The sequence below is a fragment of the Teleopsis dalmanni genome, chromosome 2 (genome assembly GCF_002237135.1).
Source record: "Teleopsis dalmanni isolate 2A chromosome 2, ASM223713v2, whole genome shotgun sequence".
NCBI lineage: Eukaryota > Metazoa > Arthropoda > Insecta > Diptera > Diopsidae > Teleopsis > Teleopsis dalmanni.
Window position 1 is genome coordinate 158633821 of NC_051847.1, and position 21398 is coordinate 158655218.

General features: G+C 26.9%; 1 protein-coding gene across 1 annotated transcript; it reads right to left on the bottom strand.

Moving 5' to 3' along the window:
* Positions 1-1606: 1606 nt before the first annotated feature.
* LOC119681071 (bumetanide-sensitive sodium-(potassium)-chloride cotransporter-like) lies at positions 1607-15242 on the bottom strand. The gene is made up of 12 exons (XM_038094141.1): positions 14944-15242; positions 10475-10571; positions 4776-5160; positions 4411-4644; positions 4034-4350; positions 3588-3974; positions 3173-3520; positions 2866-3107; positions 2364-2794; positions 2190-2301; positions 1858-2131; positions 1607-1785 (listed from the first exon to the last, which is right to left on the bottom strand). Exons 1-12 carry the CDS (start codon positions 15174-15176, stop codon positions 1669-1671), a joined length of 3177 nt encoding a protein of 1058 aa, XP_037950069.1. The 5' UTR covers positions 15177-15242; the 3' UTR covers positions 1607-1668.
* Positions 15243-21398: the final 6156 nt, after the last annotated feature.

The following is a 21398-nucleotide window of genomic DNA, read 5'->3' on the forward strand; positions in this document are numbered from 1 at the left end:
ATAACGATTGAAAAAAATATGAATCGCATTAAATTTGCATTATTCGGTATACCAGGTGTAGGGATACGTTTTCCCGGGCTCTGAACTAAGAGATAAATTAGCGTCTTTGTTTTATCGTTCAGTAATCATGTTGAATTTTGTACCTGAAAAAGATTTGATTTATTTTAAAAACGCAATCTAGAGACTTTCACCTGATTAAGCCGTTCTTCAACAGCAAGCTGAGTCATTTTGGCAGGAAGGCCGTGCTTTGTGCTTGGTTGGAACTTTTGAACTCCGGCAAAACCGTTAATGTACAAAACCGTTACCGCTATCGCAAGCAATTAAATGAATTAAATCAGGCATTAATTAGAAGGTGATTGGAATGGTGCAGAAGTAAAGTGTTTATGTTACTTAACAATGCACCGTCTTACGCAACAAAAACACTGAAAGACACCTTGATATCGCTTGAATGGGGAGTTTGCCGCAAAGACAAGCAGTTTTTTTTGGAATGAAATTATCTGAAAGATGGGTGTAATGTGTAAAAGTCGATGGTCAGTATTTTGAATAAAATAATTAGTTTCCCTTGTAATTATTAATTGCGTGTTTTTTATAAAAAAAAAAAAAAACGAAAACACTTATGCATACACTTGGTATGATGATGGAATAATTTTACTTTTTTAACATTGATAAAAAAATTTTAAAATACATAAACATATTCAACTGCATGCCATTTATCTAAATTAGGTTTAGAAATTAAACTATTGAAATTTAAAATATTGTTTCGATAACCAAAAAAAGAATTAAATAATTAAAATTACATATTCTTTAAGCATCTCAAGAAAAATTTTTTAATTATACGGTAATGTACTCTAAGTTTTTATACCATCAAATGAGTTAAAAAGCTTTTTTAAATTTTTTTTACAAATTTGTTAAAAACACACAAGCTATATCAAGTAAAAAAAGTTATAATCTATTTAGTTTTTAAAATCAGAATTTAAAAGTTTAGAAATAAAATTATAAAAACAAATATTTACGAATAATATCAATTTTTTTTGATGGTCTCATTAAGTAATGTTGCATTATTAATTTCTTAAATAACGATATTTTAATAATATTATAAAGTGTGGAAATTTGTTAGACTTCCCAGATCTAGTGTAGAATTAGAGTTTAGACTCTACAATTGTAGTGTTGACTGTACAGTTGTAGTGTAGACTATACTGTTGTACTGTACACTTTACATTTGTATTGTAGATTTTTTATTTGTATTGTAGTTTTAGTGTACACTGTACAGTTGTAGTGTATACTATATACACTGTACAGTTATAGTATACACTGTACGGTTGTAGTGTAGACTGTACAGTTATAGTATACACTGTACAGTTGTGGTGTACATGTACGCAAACGGTACGCTATAATTTGTGGGTCTGTGTATTGCATACAACCTTAACAAAAAATTTGTTAGTTGAGTACATGCTTCGTGTTTGTGTTTTGTGTGTTTAAATGTATGAAACGATACAAAACGTAATGTTCTGTGTAGTTTGTTTTTATTCATCCTCTAATTCTATAAAATACAATCAATAGTAAAAATATTTTCTAAAACGAATTATAAAAACAAAAGAAGTTTTATTTTATTTTGCTTTAAGAAACATTTTATTTAAAATATTTGATATAAAATGAGCAATTATAATACTATGAATAAAATGTTAGAACGGGCGTTTGATTACCGCGCGCAAGAACTATTGGGCAGTCAATCTCACTTGTGAGCATCTCTAACCAAGACATGTATAATGGTGTTGAAATAGCTTCCTACATTTGTTTGGGTTATAAGAAAATTAATAATTTTGAATTCGTTGAATAAAGGCTAATGTGGATATTTACCTTTCGTGGCATAGGTAATGACATAACAATGAGTGCAGCTTTTGATGAATATTTCACAACCAATTCATGTATACGCAATTGTCTCCAGGTTTTCTCTTCCATTAACAGAATTTCTTCTTCCGTTAAACCGAAATCATTTATTGGATTTTTACAGAAATTTTGTATTAAACGTTTATGTTTCATCAGAGTATTCATATGAGGCTGATCAGTGAGCCCTTTAAGCATTATTAATTCAGAGTATCTGATGCGAAGTTTTTTCAATAAATTTGCCATGCTAAAAACAGATAAAAATTATTTAAAGTTACCAATTATATTTTAAATCTATAATTTACTTTTTCTCTTCAGCTTCATCATCTTTACCATGGCTAAGTGCAAACACACGGAGTTTACAGTTTTGCCAATTAGATCGCATAGAAATTATGTGTGGTAGCAGCATTGTAAGCCCTTTAACAATTAGTATACAATGTTTAACGATAAAGGTTAAAATTCAAATAATATATAATTACCGCCATCATCATATAACCAAAATACATCTATAGTACTCTTTTGTTGCTTACGAGTGAATGTTGTCACAGCATCTAAAATATTTTTCGGTACTTCTGAGCCACCTTTCGTCATGTAAGTGATAGTATCGTTTTGGTTTAATGTGTAATTTTTACTGCTTCTCATATTTGGCATTTCATTGGTCTCATATCCGATAATTGATGAACTAGTACTATCCATGCCCGCCAGATTGAGATTAGAGTCTATGTGTAATAAATCTGAAGCAGCTGTTGTATCGAGCATAGTAGGATTACTGAATCCTTGAGCATTTACTGTTTGTAAATGATTTAGAGCATTATAACTTGATACAGTTATCTCTTGATTCAAATCAGAAAAATCAAGGCCATTAGGCAAACGCAATATTGCTACACCCATGCGATGAGAGAAGGCAGAGCTATTAAAATAATAAAAAAAAATATATTTTAAAATAAAATATAAAAATTCTTATTTTAATTGCAAACATACTATAAAATATTGAAATAAGTTTCAATGTCTTCTTTTTTACAGTGATACCAGTTTGATTTGTAGCCCATTAATAAGATATTAGGAGACATTTTTCCAACACCTATTGACTTTATCATGGCATTAACGCCATCTTCCATTGTAAATCCATCGATTACATTATAAAATGCTTTTATTTTTCTCGCGTCTAAATAATTTTGACCGTCCTTGATAAGGTTCTGCAAATTTTTATATCCCATATGTAACTAAGATAAAAGATAGAAATAATTATGTGGTATAATGATATCCTACATGTATCAGTATAATTTACTGGCAAAATATTTCCCACAAACATCAGCGAATTGTTCTTTGTAAGTAAATAGCCGAAATCTATTAAAGGTGGTCTGGATTTAGGATCACCCGATAGCACCAACACTTGTGGACTATAATTTTTCACATGGTCGCTTACATTCTGCAGTCTATGTACAGCAGTTAGTGCAGCTTTGTATTGCTGTGCTTGTGTTGAGGAGCCCCAATTGGCATCAGGTTTGCGATACATCACCACCAAATACAATGCAAATATTATGACCATTGTAATAAGAGAAGACATCCAATCGATTAGGAACATTATAGCAATACAAAGTACAAAACCAAATAAACTAAGCCATAGGTTATAGTACTAAAGAAGATACGATCTAATATAAAATTAAAAAATAAAGCTGTGATTTAATAGCGATTCCACTCACCTTGAATGTTGGGCGCCAACCAAGCGGCTTAACAAATGCAGCATGGAATGTACAGAAGTTAATAAGTGCATAAGAGGCTAAATAGAAAGTGGATATTAGAGGTGCAATTACATTAAGTTCACCAATAAGCAAAAATCCAGCAGATATAAGGAAGGTAAGTACATAGCCTCTGTATGGTTCGCCATGTTTGCCATAAGGTTTCGAAAAGAATATTAGTCCGGGATATATTTGGTCAATACCCAAAGCTTGAACAAGGCGTGGCACAGAAAGTAAATTAGTCAATGCAGTACTGAGAGTAGCCGCAAAGCAACCAGCATAGATCAATGGTTCCCAAAGTGACATTAGTTGCATCACTGAATAGGAATTTGCCAAACCGAACTCGCAAGTCTGTATTACATAATTTCTATTAATATTTTAGATATTTTGTTTTAAAAAAAATGGCATACATTATTTAATTTACATGGTAGAGATGAGCTAACAATTGTACCGTTAATGAGGTCAGCTACATTACCAGAAGCATCACGTACAGCAGCACCGCCAGCAAAAAAAGCAAATACGGCATACGAAGTCATAGAGATTAAAAGTGCCCAAAACGTTCCTTTAGGTATAGCACCACCAGGATCTTTTAAATCACCACAAATATTTGCACCAGCTTGAATACCAGTTACACTAGGAAAGTAAATAGCAAATACGCTGAAAAAATTTTGATTTAATCCTTCTGAAAAACGATAATCAGAGCCAAAGTTTTCCTTAAATGTGTTCCCTAAGCAATAGAAGTATAATTACAATACAAAATTTTACAAAAAAAAGTGTTTCTCATTACATGAAAAGCCCACAAATCCTTTGGCAATATCTTCTTCCTTTCCTTGCGGTCCAATAGCAGCACCAATTATAAAGTTAAATATGGCCAAAACAATAGTAACTATGAGAAAGTTTTGCGCTTTTGATTCCCATTCCATACCAACGCAACAAATAAGAATCAGTACGAGTATGGCGCAAACACCCACAATGCGAACATCGTTAATACTGCCATCAACAATTTTTAAACCATTGTGCTCTAAAAATCAAAAAATTAAAATAATCAAATTTATATAAACTAAAAGTATAAGTCTTTACTTAACGCGAACACACATTATTATATACTTCTTATTAGATTTGTATTTGCTTAACTTAACATTAATTACTTACTTAACAAATCGTTGAGAGAATCACAGAAACCAATAGTATTCATGGAAGCTGCAACAGCATTAGCAAATGCAAAAACAATGCCAACAGAAGCACCGAATTCAGGACCCAACGAGCGTGATATAATGAAGTACACACCGCCACCTTTCACTTCGCCATTTGTACTAATGGCAGAAAGCGATAATGTTGTGATAACACAAACCACTGCTGAGATCGTAATGATAATAAGAGTTTCCAGTATGCCCGATTCAGCCACAACCCAACTGAGCCGCAGGAAGAGCATGACACCCCAAATATTTAGCAAACATGGTATCATAACACCAGCGATCCAGCCAAGTTTAATCATGTGTCCGCTTGGTTCATTTGGGGGTTCTGGTATTTGTATAGTCTATAAAAAATTTTTTTTAAAATATTTAGTACATTTAGTTTAGTTTAGTTTAACACAGAAACTATTATTTATTTTTTGGATTTTAACTTGCAAACAATAATTAATCACTCAACATATATGTTACTATACATGTTGTATAGTTGTATAACTATCATTGTTTCGGATATTTTTTCTAACACTTATAATTGTCAATTTATAAATGTAATTGTTATTTCTTAAAAGCATATAGTGTCGAATCATTAATAAATTATGTAAGATCTCACTGGAATAATAATAATATTATCTTTGGCGCCTTGATCGCCTACAATGCACTCTGAACTTTACCTAAAATTACAAAATTGCCGGAGGGTGAAAAACATTATTATATGCTAGTGATATTTGAGCTCTGTACAAGATTCGTGGAAAATAATTTAGGAATTTTTGATCTTAATTTTAAAGTACTGAAGTTAATGACAATGGCGAACTATGTTATATAGATAGAGTGTGTCTTTTGTGATCTTCAATAATAATAACATATAAAATATTGTTATCGCTTATATGATTATACTAAATTTTACTTAAATTAATTCATTTATTTTAATTTTATGGGTAAAAAGTTTTCAAAATCTGGAGTATTTCCAATATTAACAGAATAGAAGAAATTGAAATTGACACAATTCTTACTTGATAGATATAAGATATAGATATAATTCAAGAATCAATACCGCTGCTTTGCTCTCCAATTTATATCAATTGGCGCTGCTTCTAACGAAGTTAATAGATTATCTTTGCCTGTAAGAGTTTATATGTTTAAAATTGTCAACTAAACGTTATAGATACGACAATACAAAATTATATTCAATTTGAAAATAAAGAATATAAAAGATAATTTATTTTGAATTGAAAATTTGAAATAATATTAATAAAGGTTTCGTTCAAATCGTACCTCTGAATTCTCACGTTATTGCGATGAAGGACATAGTTTATCATGCGTACGAATTTGCTACAATAATTCTTAACCAGATGTTAAAAGAAGGTGTTATATCAAAAAACCTGTTCAGTAGAGAGTAACTATTACATAGTGATAGTGAAATATTATTGGCGATACCTTGAATGTTAAAAAAATTAACGACATTTGTTTCTGGATATTCAGAATCGAAATATTATGAAAATGCCACCAGTGATCAACTTAGTTCATTTATAACAAACGAAAATACTTTTAGCTAGCTTATAAGATTAAAAAAAGTGAACAGAAATAAAATAGAAAATTATGAATATTAGCTAAATAAAAAGTGAAAAATTAATTGGCTTTAAAATTTATGTTGAAATTCACGGAATAAACATTTTTCACACTAATATTAAATCATATTTGGGAATTACAAAATAGTCAATCAATAACAGTTATTCAAGTTTATAAAAGTCAAATTGATCTGCTACAAGTTATATCAAAGCCCTTTTACAAAATTTCGTTTGATTGCTTCAATAATATATTTATTGAAATATATATAGATAGATGGAAAACCATGTATAAGAAAATCAAAAAGTGCATCGGTTCACTTTAAATTAGTTTAATATCGTATGGAACTCAATAATGTTAGTTCACAATAATTATTCATCGTTAACTTTATAATTGCTAATAATATTAATTAGAACGTTCAGCATCGATAATCATAATTATAAAAGACAATATTGATAAATGCAAACCGCAAGTAACAAACATTTTTTTATAAATATTTAATGAGTTTACTTATTTAGTAAAACTATTTTTCTAAGTTTTTCCAATATATATATACATATAATATGTGTAACATTTTAATGTAAATTTTATTTAAGTTTAAATAAAATAATATAGTCTTGAAGAAGGGGAAAGCTTACTAAATTATTTTCAAATAATATTAAAATTTTAAAATCATTTTTAATAAACGTTTTAAATTGTATATATAAAGTTTTTTAAATTCAATGGGTGTTTTTGTTTCAATTATATGAATTATATGAAATTCAATTTAACATATTATATGTCCAATTAAACGCTTATAATAATTATAACATAATAATATATTTTTGAGACTCATTTTTATATTTAAGGTGAAATAAAAGGTTAAAAAAATTAAATGGTTTTCTTAAGTTATTAAATTATTTATTCAGAAATGGCTACAAAATACTGTTTTAAGCATTAAAAGTTAAACTATTGAGAATTCTCAATTATATATTTATAAATATCTTATTTTAAGTTAGGGGATTTTGAATTGCGGTCTAGACATCCATCGTGCTGCTTTCATCGATTTGAAGTATTTCTTTAAATCGAAAATCCCTCGAGAAATCATAGTATTGAATCTACTTTACTGAGTCTTAGTTCTTTATCCGATATAAAATGCACATTTAAGTATTTTTTAGTTAATGCATTAATACTGGGCAAATTGCTAGCATGTGTTTTGAATCTAATTTTCATTCTACTTACATGTGTAATCTGGTTATTATATTTAAGTGTTTTTTAATTTGCATAAGTTATTTATAAATAAATAATTATATAAAAACTTATATAAATATAAGAAAGTTATATTAGAGTATATAACTATACTTATAGTTATATACTAAGTATAGTTAGTTATATACTATTATAAATATAGTATATATACTCTATAAATGATATAGAGCATATATCAAGTTATATTAATTGAGTTCCAAACTTTGTAGGGAATTGTATGCTATACAACTTTAAATGACGCAAAGAAAACAACATATTTACAAAAAACATATTTTTTTAATCTATGAGCTCGAATATTTTGGCTCTTTGCATATTTCTGACTTAGGAGTAAAATGAGAAAGCGAAGAGCTATAGAAGTTTCCATTTGTTTTGTTTTATTTCAAGATTTGCGCTTTTTTTTTTAACTAATTTGATTGTAGTATTTTTTTTTTAATTCGGAACTGATGAAAACATATATGTGTACTGTTTAACTCTATTAATCCAATTGTAAATAATATGTGTATAAGCTCATTAAAAATATTCTTAACACTATTTTAGAGCCTACTACTCGCTGTCGTTTTAATTACATAGACACTATAAAACCCTACGGAATTAGGAGATGTTTTCAAATGGGATTCATTCAAAGATTACATTTTTATCATTATCTAAGACAATGGTTTCACATTTTACACAACGTTTCTAATAAATTTCTTTTTTAAATTAAAGACATATGTCCAGCCATTAACAACAAATCACACATTCTACTTGATATGGTATTGTATTATAATGCTATAATTTTGCAATTTTTTATCTATATTCTATATTTTATCTATATTAAGAAAATAACAAAGTAATGCAGAAAAAGGACATTGAAAATGTAGCCATATATACAATTATAGAAAAAACCGTTCCTTCATCAAGTTGTTGCGAGGGTAATGGTAGAATCAGTTAAGGGTTAAGCAATAAAATTTAAGTCCAAGTTTCGAATGTTATCTTGGATGACGTTTATATTTTTGTTAATTATTTTATAATTAAATTTAATTAAAAAATGTCTATGTCCAAATGAACCATATTCTAACAATGATAACAACAGGCTACTTATTCGTAAAAACAATAAGTTGTCGCATATGAATTTGTATTGATACATTGAGTATATAATTATATTCAACAATAAAATATTAATTATTATATTTATACTCAATGATTGATATTAATTACCGAGTTGATTTTAATCAGGCTTTACTTAACACATGTATATCAAATGTATATATTACAATATCAATTAAATAAAACAGCAGCAGTTGTAAAATATGCGTTAATAATATATAAAATAAAAAAATAAATATTTTTTGCCACAATTATTCTATACTATAACGTACATGTTATGCTTTTAATTCAAATCAATTGAGTTCCAAGATTTTGAATAATACTTGCTGGAAAAAAGAAAGTATTGCCAAATTTATTTTAAATAAGTCAAGATCACTAGTTTTTTTGACAGGAATTGAAAATGTGTTTTGGAAAAATTATGTATTAAAAGAAATATTAGCCAAGGAAGATGGTCGTTTGGGAATTTCGATAAATGAATTAATTATGAAATAGTCAAACACAATGTGTAGGCAACATCCAGAAAAGTGTTTGAAAATGTTCTGTGTTAGTCCAATTTATCCTTGGCTACCCCTAAGGTTTGTTGCTTTCAAGTAATTTCATTTTTTATTTATGTTTTTAGTGATTAAAATTTGTTTATTTAAGCTTACAAATAAAGCTAATTACTCACGAACCTTATACAGTTTTTTTATTGACTTAATTCTACTATAGGGTAACATGCGTGTATAACTGTTGTAAGTTTTATTTAAAATAAAATTATTTTATTAATATTTAGTTTCGTGCTCATAAGAATAATTAAAACAGGTGACAACAATTATATATATTTGCTTATTTGTATTTTTCATGTTTGTTTAATTTTTTAATTATCTGCTGTATTCAATTTTGTTACTTAACTAATCTTATACTTAAGATTTATTACTGTTGATTAAATGATTTTAAAAATGTGACATCAATTTTGAATCATTAAAAACATATCTCCCACTCCTAGAAAAACTAAATAAAACTGCTTCATTTAATTGTTTCAAGCTAATTGATAAAATTGTTAAAATTAAACTTATTTGATATTTATTCGATGTTTATAAAATTTAGGTAGACTTCAGATTAGATATTGCTCAATTCGTTTGAATGCTGTAAATCAAAAGGCTATAATTTCTATTATATTCCACGTCAAGAAAGCTTTCGACGTCATCTTAATTCGCATATATGGGTATTAAAATTTTTTTAATCAATTGAATATTATATTTATTTACATTTTCAAATGAGTTACTTGTAGAATTATATTGAAGTTACTCTTTTTGTAAATATTGTAATACGGTATTCCCTGTAGATGTACTACATATGCAATTTTATTTGCTCTCTTATTAAGGTAATTTTCAAGTACATTCTTTGATTTTGATTATTTCATATGTAATTAATTGCTGAAAGTTTGATTTCCAAATTTTTCCACTCATAAAAAAGAAAGAATTTTTCCAATTGTTTAGATACCAAAAATTTCAAACCTAAATTCAGAATAAATAATATTATTACGTTTTTAAATGTTGAAAACTATTGAATAGCACTTTATACAATTTAAAGTTAGTTGAGCTACAATTCAGCGTAAACAATAATAAACTTATAATACTCGTATTACTATTTCTGATAAACAACTTAGAAAATCTACAATGACAGCAATGCTATAATATTTGTACTAATAAGCTAATTGATTTTTTATTTGATTTTTACTTTCAATGGAATACGGTATTATTAATTATTAGTTGACCCACTTACCTGTTCTTGCTCATGCTCTCCATACATTTCGCCAATGGATATACGTTTTTGATTCCTCTTGGACATTCTGTAATTATCTAATCTAGGAAGCGTTTCACTATAAAAGAAAAAAAGTAAGAACTTTAACAAAATAAATTATATACAAAGCAGTATGCGGGTAAGTAAATGTTACTGCTAATTTTTTTACATTGCAAATAGTGTATTGCAAATGTATTATGTTTTAGATAATATTAGAGATATTTTTCTGTTTAGCTTTTAGGCTTAAATTTTCATTAATTTTATTAAGTGTGATTCTTTCTTACTGAAAACCATGGTGATACCTAAATATATATATGTGGTTCTACTCAAATCACAAATGTACTGGCGGCATAATTTTAAAGATCACGCTAACTATATGCTCCATATATTTTTCAAATAAATTTTACAGTGGTCGAGACATAAATATAAGACTTTATTACGTTATTTATTAAATATTGAACATGGCTACTGAAAGGAATAATATATTGAACTTCATATTTATATGTTATATCTACTATTATCCGAACTTTTACCAATATGTTTTTAATTTTAAAATTGAAAACTTAAAACACACATTTTTGAGTATTTTTATATTCGAACTTAAAATATAATATTAATCTAATATTCATATCTAAAGTAATGCAGTTAAATATTTAAAGAGAATCAACAACAAATTAGTGAAAATTGAAAATCTAATAGTTCTAATAAAGTAATAATAATACTAACTTAAACTGCTTCATATTTAAGATAAGTAATGAAAGGAAAAGTACAATCCAGCAGAGACGGTTGATAGACAAGTTAAATAAATGTGTCTTATCTTTCTACAAAAGCTGTTATAAATATATCAAGAACTGTGGTATTTCTTTATCTATTTTTAATACTTTTATATTGTTCTATATAATACTAATTACTTTTAAATACCCGTAATATAATCAATATTGTTATTATATAGACTATTTTGATTATGTTGATCTCCAATCATATAGTATTTAATAATTTTTAAATTATATTGTTTCTCTTTGCTAACGTTATTTTAATAAATAAAATTATAAAAACAAATATATATAATTAATTTGTAACCTTATGTAAACAAAGTTCAAAGCTTTCGTTACTTCAGTTTGTACGTTGACTTCATTAAAACAAAATATTGCGAAAAATGAAACATTATTTTAAAAACAATCAAGTTAAAAAATGCATATACATAAAATTATTTTATATCTAATTATCTCAATATTTAAATTAATTTAACTCATTAATTTATTTTTAAAATGAATTAAAATGAGTCATTTGTTGTTCAAAGTGATTTATTATGAAGATTGAATGTAGGCTAAAGCTTGATGTAAGCTGTGTTGATGATAATAAATGATGATGATAATGAAGAAGACGCAAATTATGTATAACATAAAAAATTATAAAATTGCATACATGTTATAAAATAAGAAATTCATGAAATACACAAATTTAAAATATTACTACAATCGAAAATGTTTATAACGTATTCCTCTAAAACGAAGTTCTCTTAATTATCTATCAATTTGAAGAACACATGTACTATAGAACTTTTACCAGAAGCACTGCAAGCAATGTAGATGTACTACATTTATGTACATAGAAGCTTTACACAAATTTGTGTTTCTGAGTTAAGGATATATTAATTTCCTGAGAATAACTTTTAATTTTGCTTATCTTTTCTACAACTTTGAATTTTGATGAGTTTTAATCTGGTAATGAGTGAGCGACGAATTAATAGAAAAATATAATAAAAATGACAATTTTAATGCCTAGAGACCGGTTTGTTTATTTGTAATTTTTAATGAGAAATACTTTGAAGGAAAACACAATAAGGATAGGGTAACTTTGGCTGAACAAGACTAGGTATCACTGGCCGATTTCGGCTATTTTGCAAGGACTATTTTAAGTAGTTGAAAGCATTTGCGTCATTTAAAAACTATAGTATTGGTGATAACATATTTACCAACGACAACCTTACCGAAGAAGATTATCTCAGAAGTGTTCAAAAAAATTTAAAAATACTTGTTTGTCAGGTAATATAAAAAAAAAAAAAAAATCTTGACTAAAAATTTGTGATGTACATTAATTTTATATTTACAGATTATATTTGAACAAATTTTATCAATTGATCATTTTCATACCAATTTGGAGATAAACATAAGTGGGCTTGAAAAAATTATACAATATTTGAAACTTAAATTTTGTTCGATTTGAACATTTTGTAGTAATGACGTTTACTTTAAATGAACTTTTAAAATACAAAAAAAAAACTAAATATTGAGTAAACTATTGCTTACAACGAGATAGATAGAAATGCAGTACATTTATGGTTGATAGGTTTTCTTATGATCTAAGAAGTGGGTCCAAAAAAAGTTTCAAAGTACACAAGCAAACTATAGTAATTATGCGTAAAGATTTTGAACCAAGAAGCCTCTTTGTCATTTTGATAAAACGAAAATTATCTTTAATGCCGCCCACATAGGTGCTATCAAATAAAACTGAAAACTAATACTGAATATATGACTTGAAGTGAGTGCTGAACATTTTTCTCGCCCCCTATCACCGATAAATTTTTCTAAGTTTTTATTATAAATTTGATTTTAAAGTCATGACAGAAGTAACTATTTAACTTTAACAGAAACTGTTTAAGCCGACAGCTGACATGAATCGTAGATTAACATTACCATGGCTTTCTCCGTTTTACGTTCCTAAATTAAATTCTATACACAAAGAAAGAAATAAACTCATGCATATATAATATCTCCACAAAAGAATAGTATTGAAATATAACAATTAAAAATAAAAATAAAAATATATTTAATTAATTCAATTATTCTACAGCTGGTTTATGATTTCGTTGTATTATAAACACAGGAAGTGAATTTGTTAATAAAATTTTCACAGCAAATTAATAAAACTCCAGAAAAATGTGCGAACATAAAAGTCAAGTACGGCTTTGAGTCACTTGGTTAAGGAGCGCTGACTTTGAGCATCAAATTTGACAGGGCACGATATCGATTCTTGGTACTTAGAGTCTGAAAAAAATTATTTTCGAATAGTTAAATACAAGAATTAATTCCAAGAGTACTGATGATGGGTATTTGTCAATACTCGAAACAGCTGTTTGTTTAGCCAAAAATTCAATTAATTAAAATAATATGAAAATAATTTTTATTGTTGCAGCTCACTACTATTCGAAACTTCTTTCTTTTTTATAATAAACTAATTATGGTTAGCCTGATTTATTTGTATTCTTGACTACATAAATATAAATATGATATTATTCATTTTTAGGGTATGACACTAATCAAAAGCCTAATAATATATTATTTTAAATAAATAATATAATGAAAAAATTCAAACCGATGGTTTAAAAAATTAAGTTTGGGCGATTATATTTAACTTCTTAGTCAATTATGAAAATTTGAAACTACGCGAAAACTAATAAATTTCAATTTCAATTATTCACTTTTTACTAACTAAACGTTTTCAAATGTACAGATATAATAAATTCGTTCTTTGTACTAAAAACAGTAGTAATTTTATTTTGCACGAACGCGATGTTATGTAGATAAGTATTTTTATATATTTATCAACTTTATCTGTCTTTATTACAAAAAAAAACCATTGTAAAGCTAGGTTTGACAGTCAAAGGGATATCATTAATCGATTTATCCTTTCACACTCTTAAAGACCGTCTTTCGTCCACTACGTTACAAATATTTTTGTAAACTTAATATACTCTTTTTAGATTATATGTATCAAGGGTATGCAAATTAAGGTAATAAATATTAATATACGTGTAATGCATGATTTTGTAAAACAATTGGTAATGACTAAATAAAAATGTTTGTTAATTACACAGCTAAAATTTTTTATAATTAACTTTGAGGGACTGATAATGACTAAGTTAATAGAAATAATATATAATGTAATAAAAATTAATGTGAAATAGGTTTTGTACTCGTATTAAAAATTTTTATATTTGATTTTAGTAATTTTACTTGGAATATATTATTTTAAGACAATAATCAAATTTAATAAATAAAATTATAAAAAAAATATACAATATGTAAACAAAGTTTTTTTCTGTTGATTATCAAATTATAAACTTAACCAGAAGTAGGAATGTTATTAACTTTTCAAATTTAAATCTTCAATTCTGTGTTATATAATGTGAAAGTTTTCATTGTTTTACTTCACTTTGTGTATAAATTAATTTCATTTATTAACTTAACTCATTTTTAGATTTGTAATTTTTAAGTTGAAAAATAACGTGTATTAATATTTAAATTAAATTCAAAGTCATTAAAAATATTTCTATAGAAATAAATTATGAATGAATTTATTTCATAAAATATGTAAATATTATAAGTAAATATATTTCAAATAAACTTTTAATATTAAAAAATATGAAATAGTAATAAATTTTAACATACTTTGTTAGTTGGTTTAAACTGAATTTTCGAGCTTCATTTTTTTTCAGGAAGCTACCGAAACCGCGGATCGAAAGTCTTGAGCTTCTACGATTTTCTTCCGAGTTTTCAATTGTAGGTGGAGGTCCATTGATGTTAACATTATTGTTATTATTATTTTGGTATTTAACATTTTCGACTATTTTTGGCATTTCTTGTTCATTATTGGTTTTTGATATTTGAAAACGCTCAGCCATTTTGAATGTTCAAAATTATTCTATGCAAAAAAATTTAAAGTTTTTTTATTAATGCACTTAAAATAAATGAAACATATAGTTATTATAATTTAAAAATTTATTTTACATATTCAGATTGATTTTCTTTAAGTTTGGGAGTCTTAAAATATTTTTTTTATTTTTGTATAAATTTGAAAAAAAATAGTTATTTTTGAACACTGCACTTTTTACGCGCGCATCCTACGAAGCGAACATTTCGAAATTTTAACAACGATTAACTGAAAATTCGCTTTTGTTGCTCCTTTTATGCGAACGCAGCGAATTCGTTCTGCTCGTCTATATGTATTAATTGGCAATCAATAATTTATATGCAATATTCGTTTTTAAATCGTAAAAGTCACACTTTGTAACAATTCTAAAACAAATCAAAATGTATCAATATAAAAAAACAAAATCTTTAACCGCCATAAAAAATTAACACTTTAGAGTTTAGCTATTTTACGATAAAATTCGGGATATTTAGTTATATTCGGTAAGCTTACATATTCTATACTTAATTTCCGCTGACACCAGTTATTGTTTTGAGCGAAGTTGAGCAGTAGAATAGAGCAGTATTTATAGAGTAGTTGAAAAGCTTCAACACGGTAGATTGTTTAGATGTAAATATTTCATTCAATTGTTTAACATTTTTTTCATTATAATAATTTTAACAATTTTTTAAACATAATGAAGGATTTTTTTTTCATAACCGATAGTTCGATTGTATATTGAACTAGATGTTTAATTTGGTTTTGTTTTATTATTTTATATTATATTAACTAACAATGTAATTGTTTAAAATTTTAGGTGTAATTTTTTATTACAATTTACAAAATAAAGTCAGGCAATTTTTATTTTATTTACAAAGAGCAACTGATTTCACTCATGTACACGTTGTCTATGCAATACAGCTTTTTGCTCATAACTTTATACCGCAAAATATTTAAACAAAAAACGTTAACGTCTGCCTGGTTGGTAATTTTTTGTGCTTACTAATCGAAGTGGAATTATATGTTCGCTTTAATCGAATTTAATTCGGTTTTATCTGGTTTGCTCTGTATGTTTTGCACTCACTCACTACTTCATAACGAGTTAATTTGAATTGAATGAGTTGATTTTTGCTGAAGCTTTTTTTTCGCTTGTGCTGTTCTTTAGTTGATGTGTAGTCTTAATTCAATCAAATCTGAAAAGAAATGCTCTGAAAACATTACTTCATTCAGTTAGGCTTAAACTTTGTTAAAAAAAATGTGATTAATTTAATATGAAAATATAAATATTCACGAGATTCAAATTAGTTAATTATAAGTTAATTTTGAGAAAAAAATAAAAATTAAAGGTACTTTTTAGGTTATTCAATTTTGTAACGAATTTGTTTTATTTATTTAAACTCTAAGTTTATTTCTCGTATTGATGTGATCACGAAATCTTACAATGTTATATCCAAGCGAAGTATTCTCAATATAGAAATCAAAATTAGTTCTTAACTGTAATATCTTCTTCGCGCTAATTTCATGGTATACTTTAAAGTTTTTACTCTTAAATAGTGTCATTATGTGGTAAGTCAACATAATGAAACATACTATCTAAGAAACATAAAGTTTCTTAGATGTCTTAGATGTGAATAACAATGAAAAGTGATAATTCACCTTCCAGAGAAGAATGTTTTTTGACGATTCTATATTCTTTCCAATTTCAGCATAATTGTTGATGACGGTGTTGATTTAATGAGATAAACAAGTCACTGCTTTTACGAAATGCAGTATAATGCCTAAGTTTATGCTTATAAAAGTACTTCGATATTAGATAAACTCGTTAAGTGAACTGTTGAAGTGAATAGACTATTTAATCTCTATTTCAGGTGAGCGTACTTAGAAGAACTACAGATATGGTAATAATATATTCAAGTATGCTTCAAGTATACTCGTTTTAGTGCTGATCCTTTTAATTAACCTTAAAATAAAGTAATACTTTCAAGTGTGTCCATGGCGAAGAGATATAATGATTGAGCTAAAACTGTTAGTCTTCAAGATACTATATGATCGAAGTACACTATGTGGAACAGGAGATTCAGAAGCAAGAGAAGTTGTTAATGGCCAACCATTTTTGTAATGACAGAATGTGTGATTCGAGAACTCATCTACTATATTAATGTCTATATTACTATTCATTAAAAAATTAGTAATAAATTTTAAGTAGAAGTCAAAAGTTAAAGTACTATTTTATTTAATAACTTTTGCAATAAAATTGTTTTATTTATTTACAAAATGTATTATTCTAATTTTGTAGATTATATATATATATATTATATATACTTACATTAAGTAAAATTTGTTTATTCTTCAATTTCTTTTAGTATTTTTAGTACTAGCAGTACTAATGAACTAAAAAATTAAGACAAATTTTTTGTATACTAACATTCTCTGTTCTTATTGAGAGAAGCAATAGATTTCAAATCATCAAATCAAGTCAAATCATCTCCTTTATTTGAAGAAGGGTTTAGAAAATATTTAGCATATTGATGCCAGTCAAATCTTTTGCAGAGGGAGATCTCTATCATTATAGACAACAAGCAGATAGCATGCTAGACAAGTGCAGCTTGCACTCGCTTTGAACTTTGTAATATACGCCAACGGTGGACGCAGTAACACCACAACCATCACCTTTCTTTAGTCAGTGTTTAGTTACAGAAGCAATAAAAACTTCAAATAACAATGCCACAAAAATAAAATTCTCACAGGTATACAGGACCCCATTGCGAACCCCAATATGTGGCCGAAGCATCCATAGTAACTTCAAATGAAGAAATGTGATGAAAGAAACATCTTTTGTGTTATTATAGTTTCTACTTTGAGAAAAATACCAAAAAATAAGTATAGCCTTCTAGCTTCAGCAACTCGGAAAATAATATTCGATTGAAATGTAGGTGAGGTGGAGTGGGTTCAACTTAATTTTCTCATTGATACAAACGCTTACATTGCCATCCTATCAATATTCTATTTATGAAAACGCAAAATTCAAACATTAGTTGTTCAATTTTTTACAGCAAATTGATTCCATATCAAAACTTGAAGGCATTGGATTCTGCACTGGATTTTAGACTTCATCGAAAATTTGATTGAGAATTCGAAATAGGTGCTATTATAGGCACTGATTCTCTTGAACAAATGGGCTGCATCGTACATATTAAACTCAAGATACTAATGGTAATCTGATTGAGTATGCTATCTATGAACTTATATTTTCCATAAATCGCGATGACAACTATAGAAAGCTGTACACCCGATTTAAACATCTGACTAAGGCAACTTCATACTGTCAGAACGGCAGGTAATAGACTCTAACTACAGGTTAACTAGTGTTCTCTATAGTTCAACAATTCAATGTTCAACTTCAAGTTGCCGAAAATGAATTTGAGTATGTATTCAAATGTATGTTACAACAAAGTATTTGTGTTCCACTAACCCATAGATTAGTGCATTAGCGACCGTGCAGAGATTACCAATAATTATACGTATTTCGAGAGCCTACTATAACAGGAAGGTTGCTAAGTTGCTAAAGGAGAGAGCAACCGGAAGGTTGCTAAAGGCGACAGGTTGTAGACGTCCATCATTACACAATTCAGTCTATAAGAATTCAACATCGCGACATTTCTTTGAGTTTAGCAACGTTGTGCAAACGTTTCAAGGTAGAGATACATAACATACATAGACTTTGTAGTTATCATATTCGCTTTATATAAGTAGTGACATACAAAAATAATGTAAAAGGTTGGGGTATTCTTTTAATATTTAATTTAATGTTTTATAATTACTTACGATCTTTAAAAATGAATGTTAATTTTAATTTTTAAATTAATAAATAAAAATAAAATAAAAATAATTTAAATTAATGAATAGAATTTGTTCATTAATTAGTTAAAGAAATATTTTTGCTACTGAATAATATTATTAAACTTATTATAACGAATTGTTGTACACTTATAAATTATTTTTTAAATTTGTTTAAAAAGTAGGTCAATTGGCTCATTCTGTTATTCGATCTGTTCGAAAATGATAAATAAAAGACACGTGTGCAACTTTATAGAGCCACATAATAACTATAAAATCGTTATCCGCCGCACGTAACAATTTTTGCATATACAAATTTGTTATTGTAATATCACTTGTTATTCAAACTCGCACGATTCCCTGTACTTATGGACTTAATACTAGTATGCATGCAAAAATTATTATCAAAATGCGTAGATAAACAGAGCTATGATATGCAACATGTAAATACTCATAAGAAGTTACATATATATATACATCTTAATAAGTGATTCATATTTTAAAATAGTGATATATCAAATATATTTTAAAACATTTAACATAATTATTATTTTATTCATTTCTAAAATTATAAATCCTGAGACTGTACTTAATGTGTATACGAAATAGAAGCTTTTAATTTACATACATACAATATATTTTTATGTCACATATTATCAAATTATATATGAAACTGATCACATCGTGTTAAATTGTATATGAATGCTCTTTCCTTTATAAATCACATTTTAAATTTAATAAGCTTTCAGTACTGCTTTCGTGCTTTTTTCTTTTTGAAGTCAGAGAAGAAGCAAAATATCAAGCAATGTTATATGGGTACTGGCCTTTGTATCTCAAATAACGATGATATTAGGAAAAGCTTGACTTTATCAGTCAATCCTCAGAACAGATATTAGACAAAGACCTTGTGACAAGGAATAAGTTCACTTCTTCTGGCGGACACCAAAATTTTGATTTGTTAGCTGACAGGTAGAAAGGAGCTCAACTTGAATTAAAGAATGACTTACAAAATTTTTGATATGAAAGTGATCCTAATCGAAAAGTTAACTCTACTGTGAATAGTACAAATCTACAAATATATAATCATAACTTCACTGTTCGATGGAAGAACAACTAACTTGCTACAGCAAGCTGTACATTGAGATCGTTGGTAAACGTTACTGAGCCAATTAAATTAATAACCGAAATGGAAAAAATTGGTCATCAAATACCGAAGGACTTCTCTTACTGCTTATAAATAAAATTAAAATTATAAATCGCTATTAAATGGATGGGATGATATATCCATATTACTCACAGGTTTAAGGTATACACAACATCACATTTTTGTAAAAATGTAAAAATCTTCTTTCAATATTTATTATATTTTCCCAACAATCGCCACATTAAGCTATTCTGAACTTAATTCATAATTTAATTATAATTTATAGTATATTAAAGTGTATACCTAATATACTATATAATAGTATTATTAATGTTAAATTTTAGAATACTCCATGTGCAGTTCCGTAAAGCCGTAGCTAACATATATGATATTGTTTTAATGCGGTAAATATTTGTAAATTAAATTGCTTTGATATGCTGATAGTAATTTGTTTAAAAATATTGTTAATAATATGAACTCTTTGAATTGTTAAGAATAATATTCATAAAATTTTCAAAATACTTTCTAGAGAGGTTTCGAAAAGTAGTCAATAACAAAACTATAACCACCAAAATTATTTTTATATTATTATTTTTTTAAATAATTTTTTTCCTCTTTTCTTACTAATCATACAAGATATAAGTATGAAAAAATGTCTTGAAAATATTAATTCTCATATCTAAATGTACATTATTTGATACTGTACGAGAGCTAATTAAAATTAAATTAAACTAAATTAAGATATTAAATAATAATGAATTTAAAAAAAATTATACAAAGGTGCAAGTTTCACTGCGGAAAATGTAAACCAAATTTTTTACTTACTATGTTATATCAATGATAAGAAAAAAATAAAAATTTTTGAAAAATTTGTCTTGAAGACGGTTCTGTAGTTAATACGTTTCAATAAAAATTTCATTATTATGTATGTAATGCTACGTGAGCCTGCTTTATATAGAGCAAAAGACTGTTAATATTGATTTAAAAAGGTATCTGCTAATAATTTTAGCAGTTACCGGAAAAAAACGCAATAATTACATGATCAGAGTTGGCAACATTAAGTCTCAGCTAGTTAAAGTTGAGGCTATGACTGTGCATCAAAACAATTTATAAATGGTATTTATAAAAATAAATTTACTTTAAAATTAAGTCATTTATTAATGTGATAGTGTTGTTAGTGCTAACTTAGGTAAATTTTAAAATTTTTGCTTGGTATAGAAATAAAATAACATG

Coding starts and splice junctions, on each gene's coding strand:
- LOC119681071 (XM_038094141.1), bottom strand. CDS start 15,176: ATGGCTGAGCGTTTTCAAATATCAAAAACCAATAATGAACAAGAAATG. Junction 4,645..4,775: donor TTCTCTCAACGATTTGTTAA/GTAAGTAATTAA, acceptor TTTGATTTTTAG/AGCACAATGGTTTAAAAATT. Junction 2,795..2,865: donor ACTTATTTCAATATTTTATA/GTATGTTTGCAA, acceptor TTATTTTAATAG/CTCTGCCTTCTCTCATCGCA.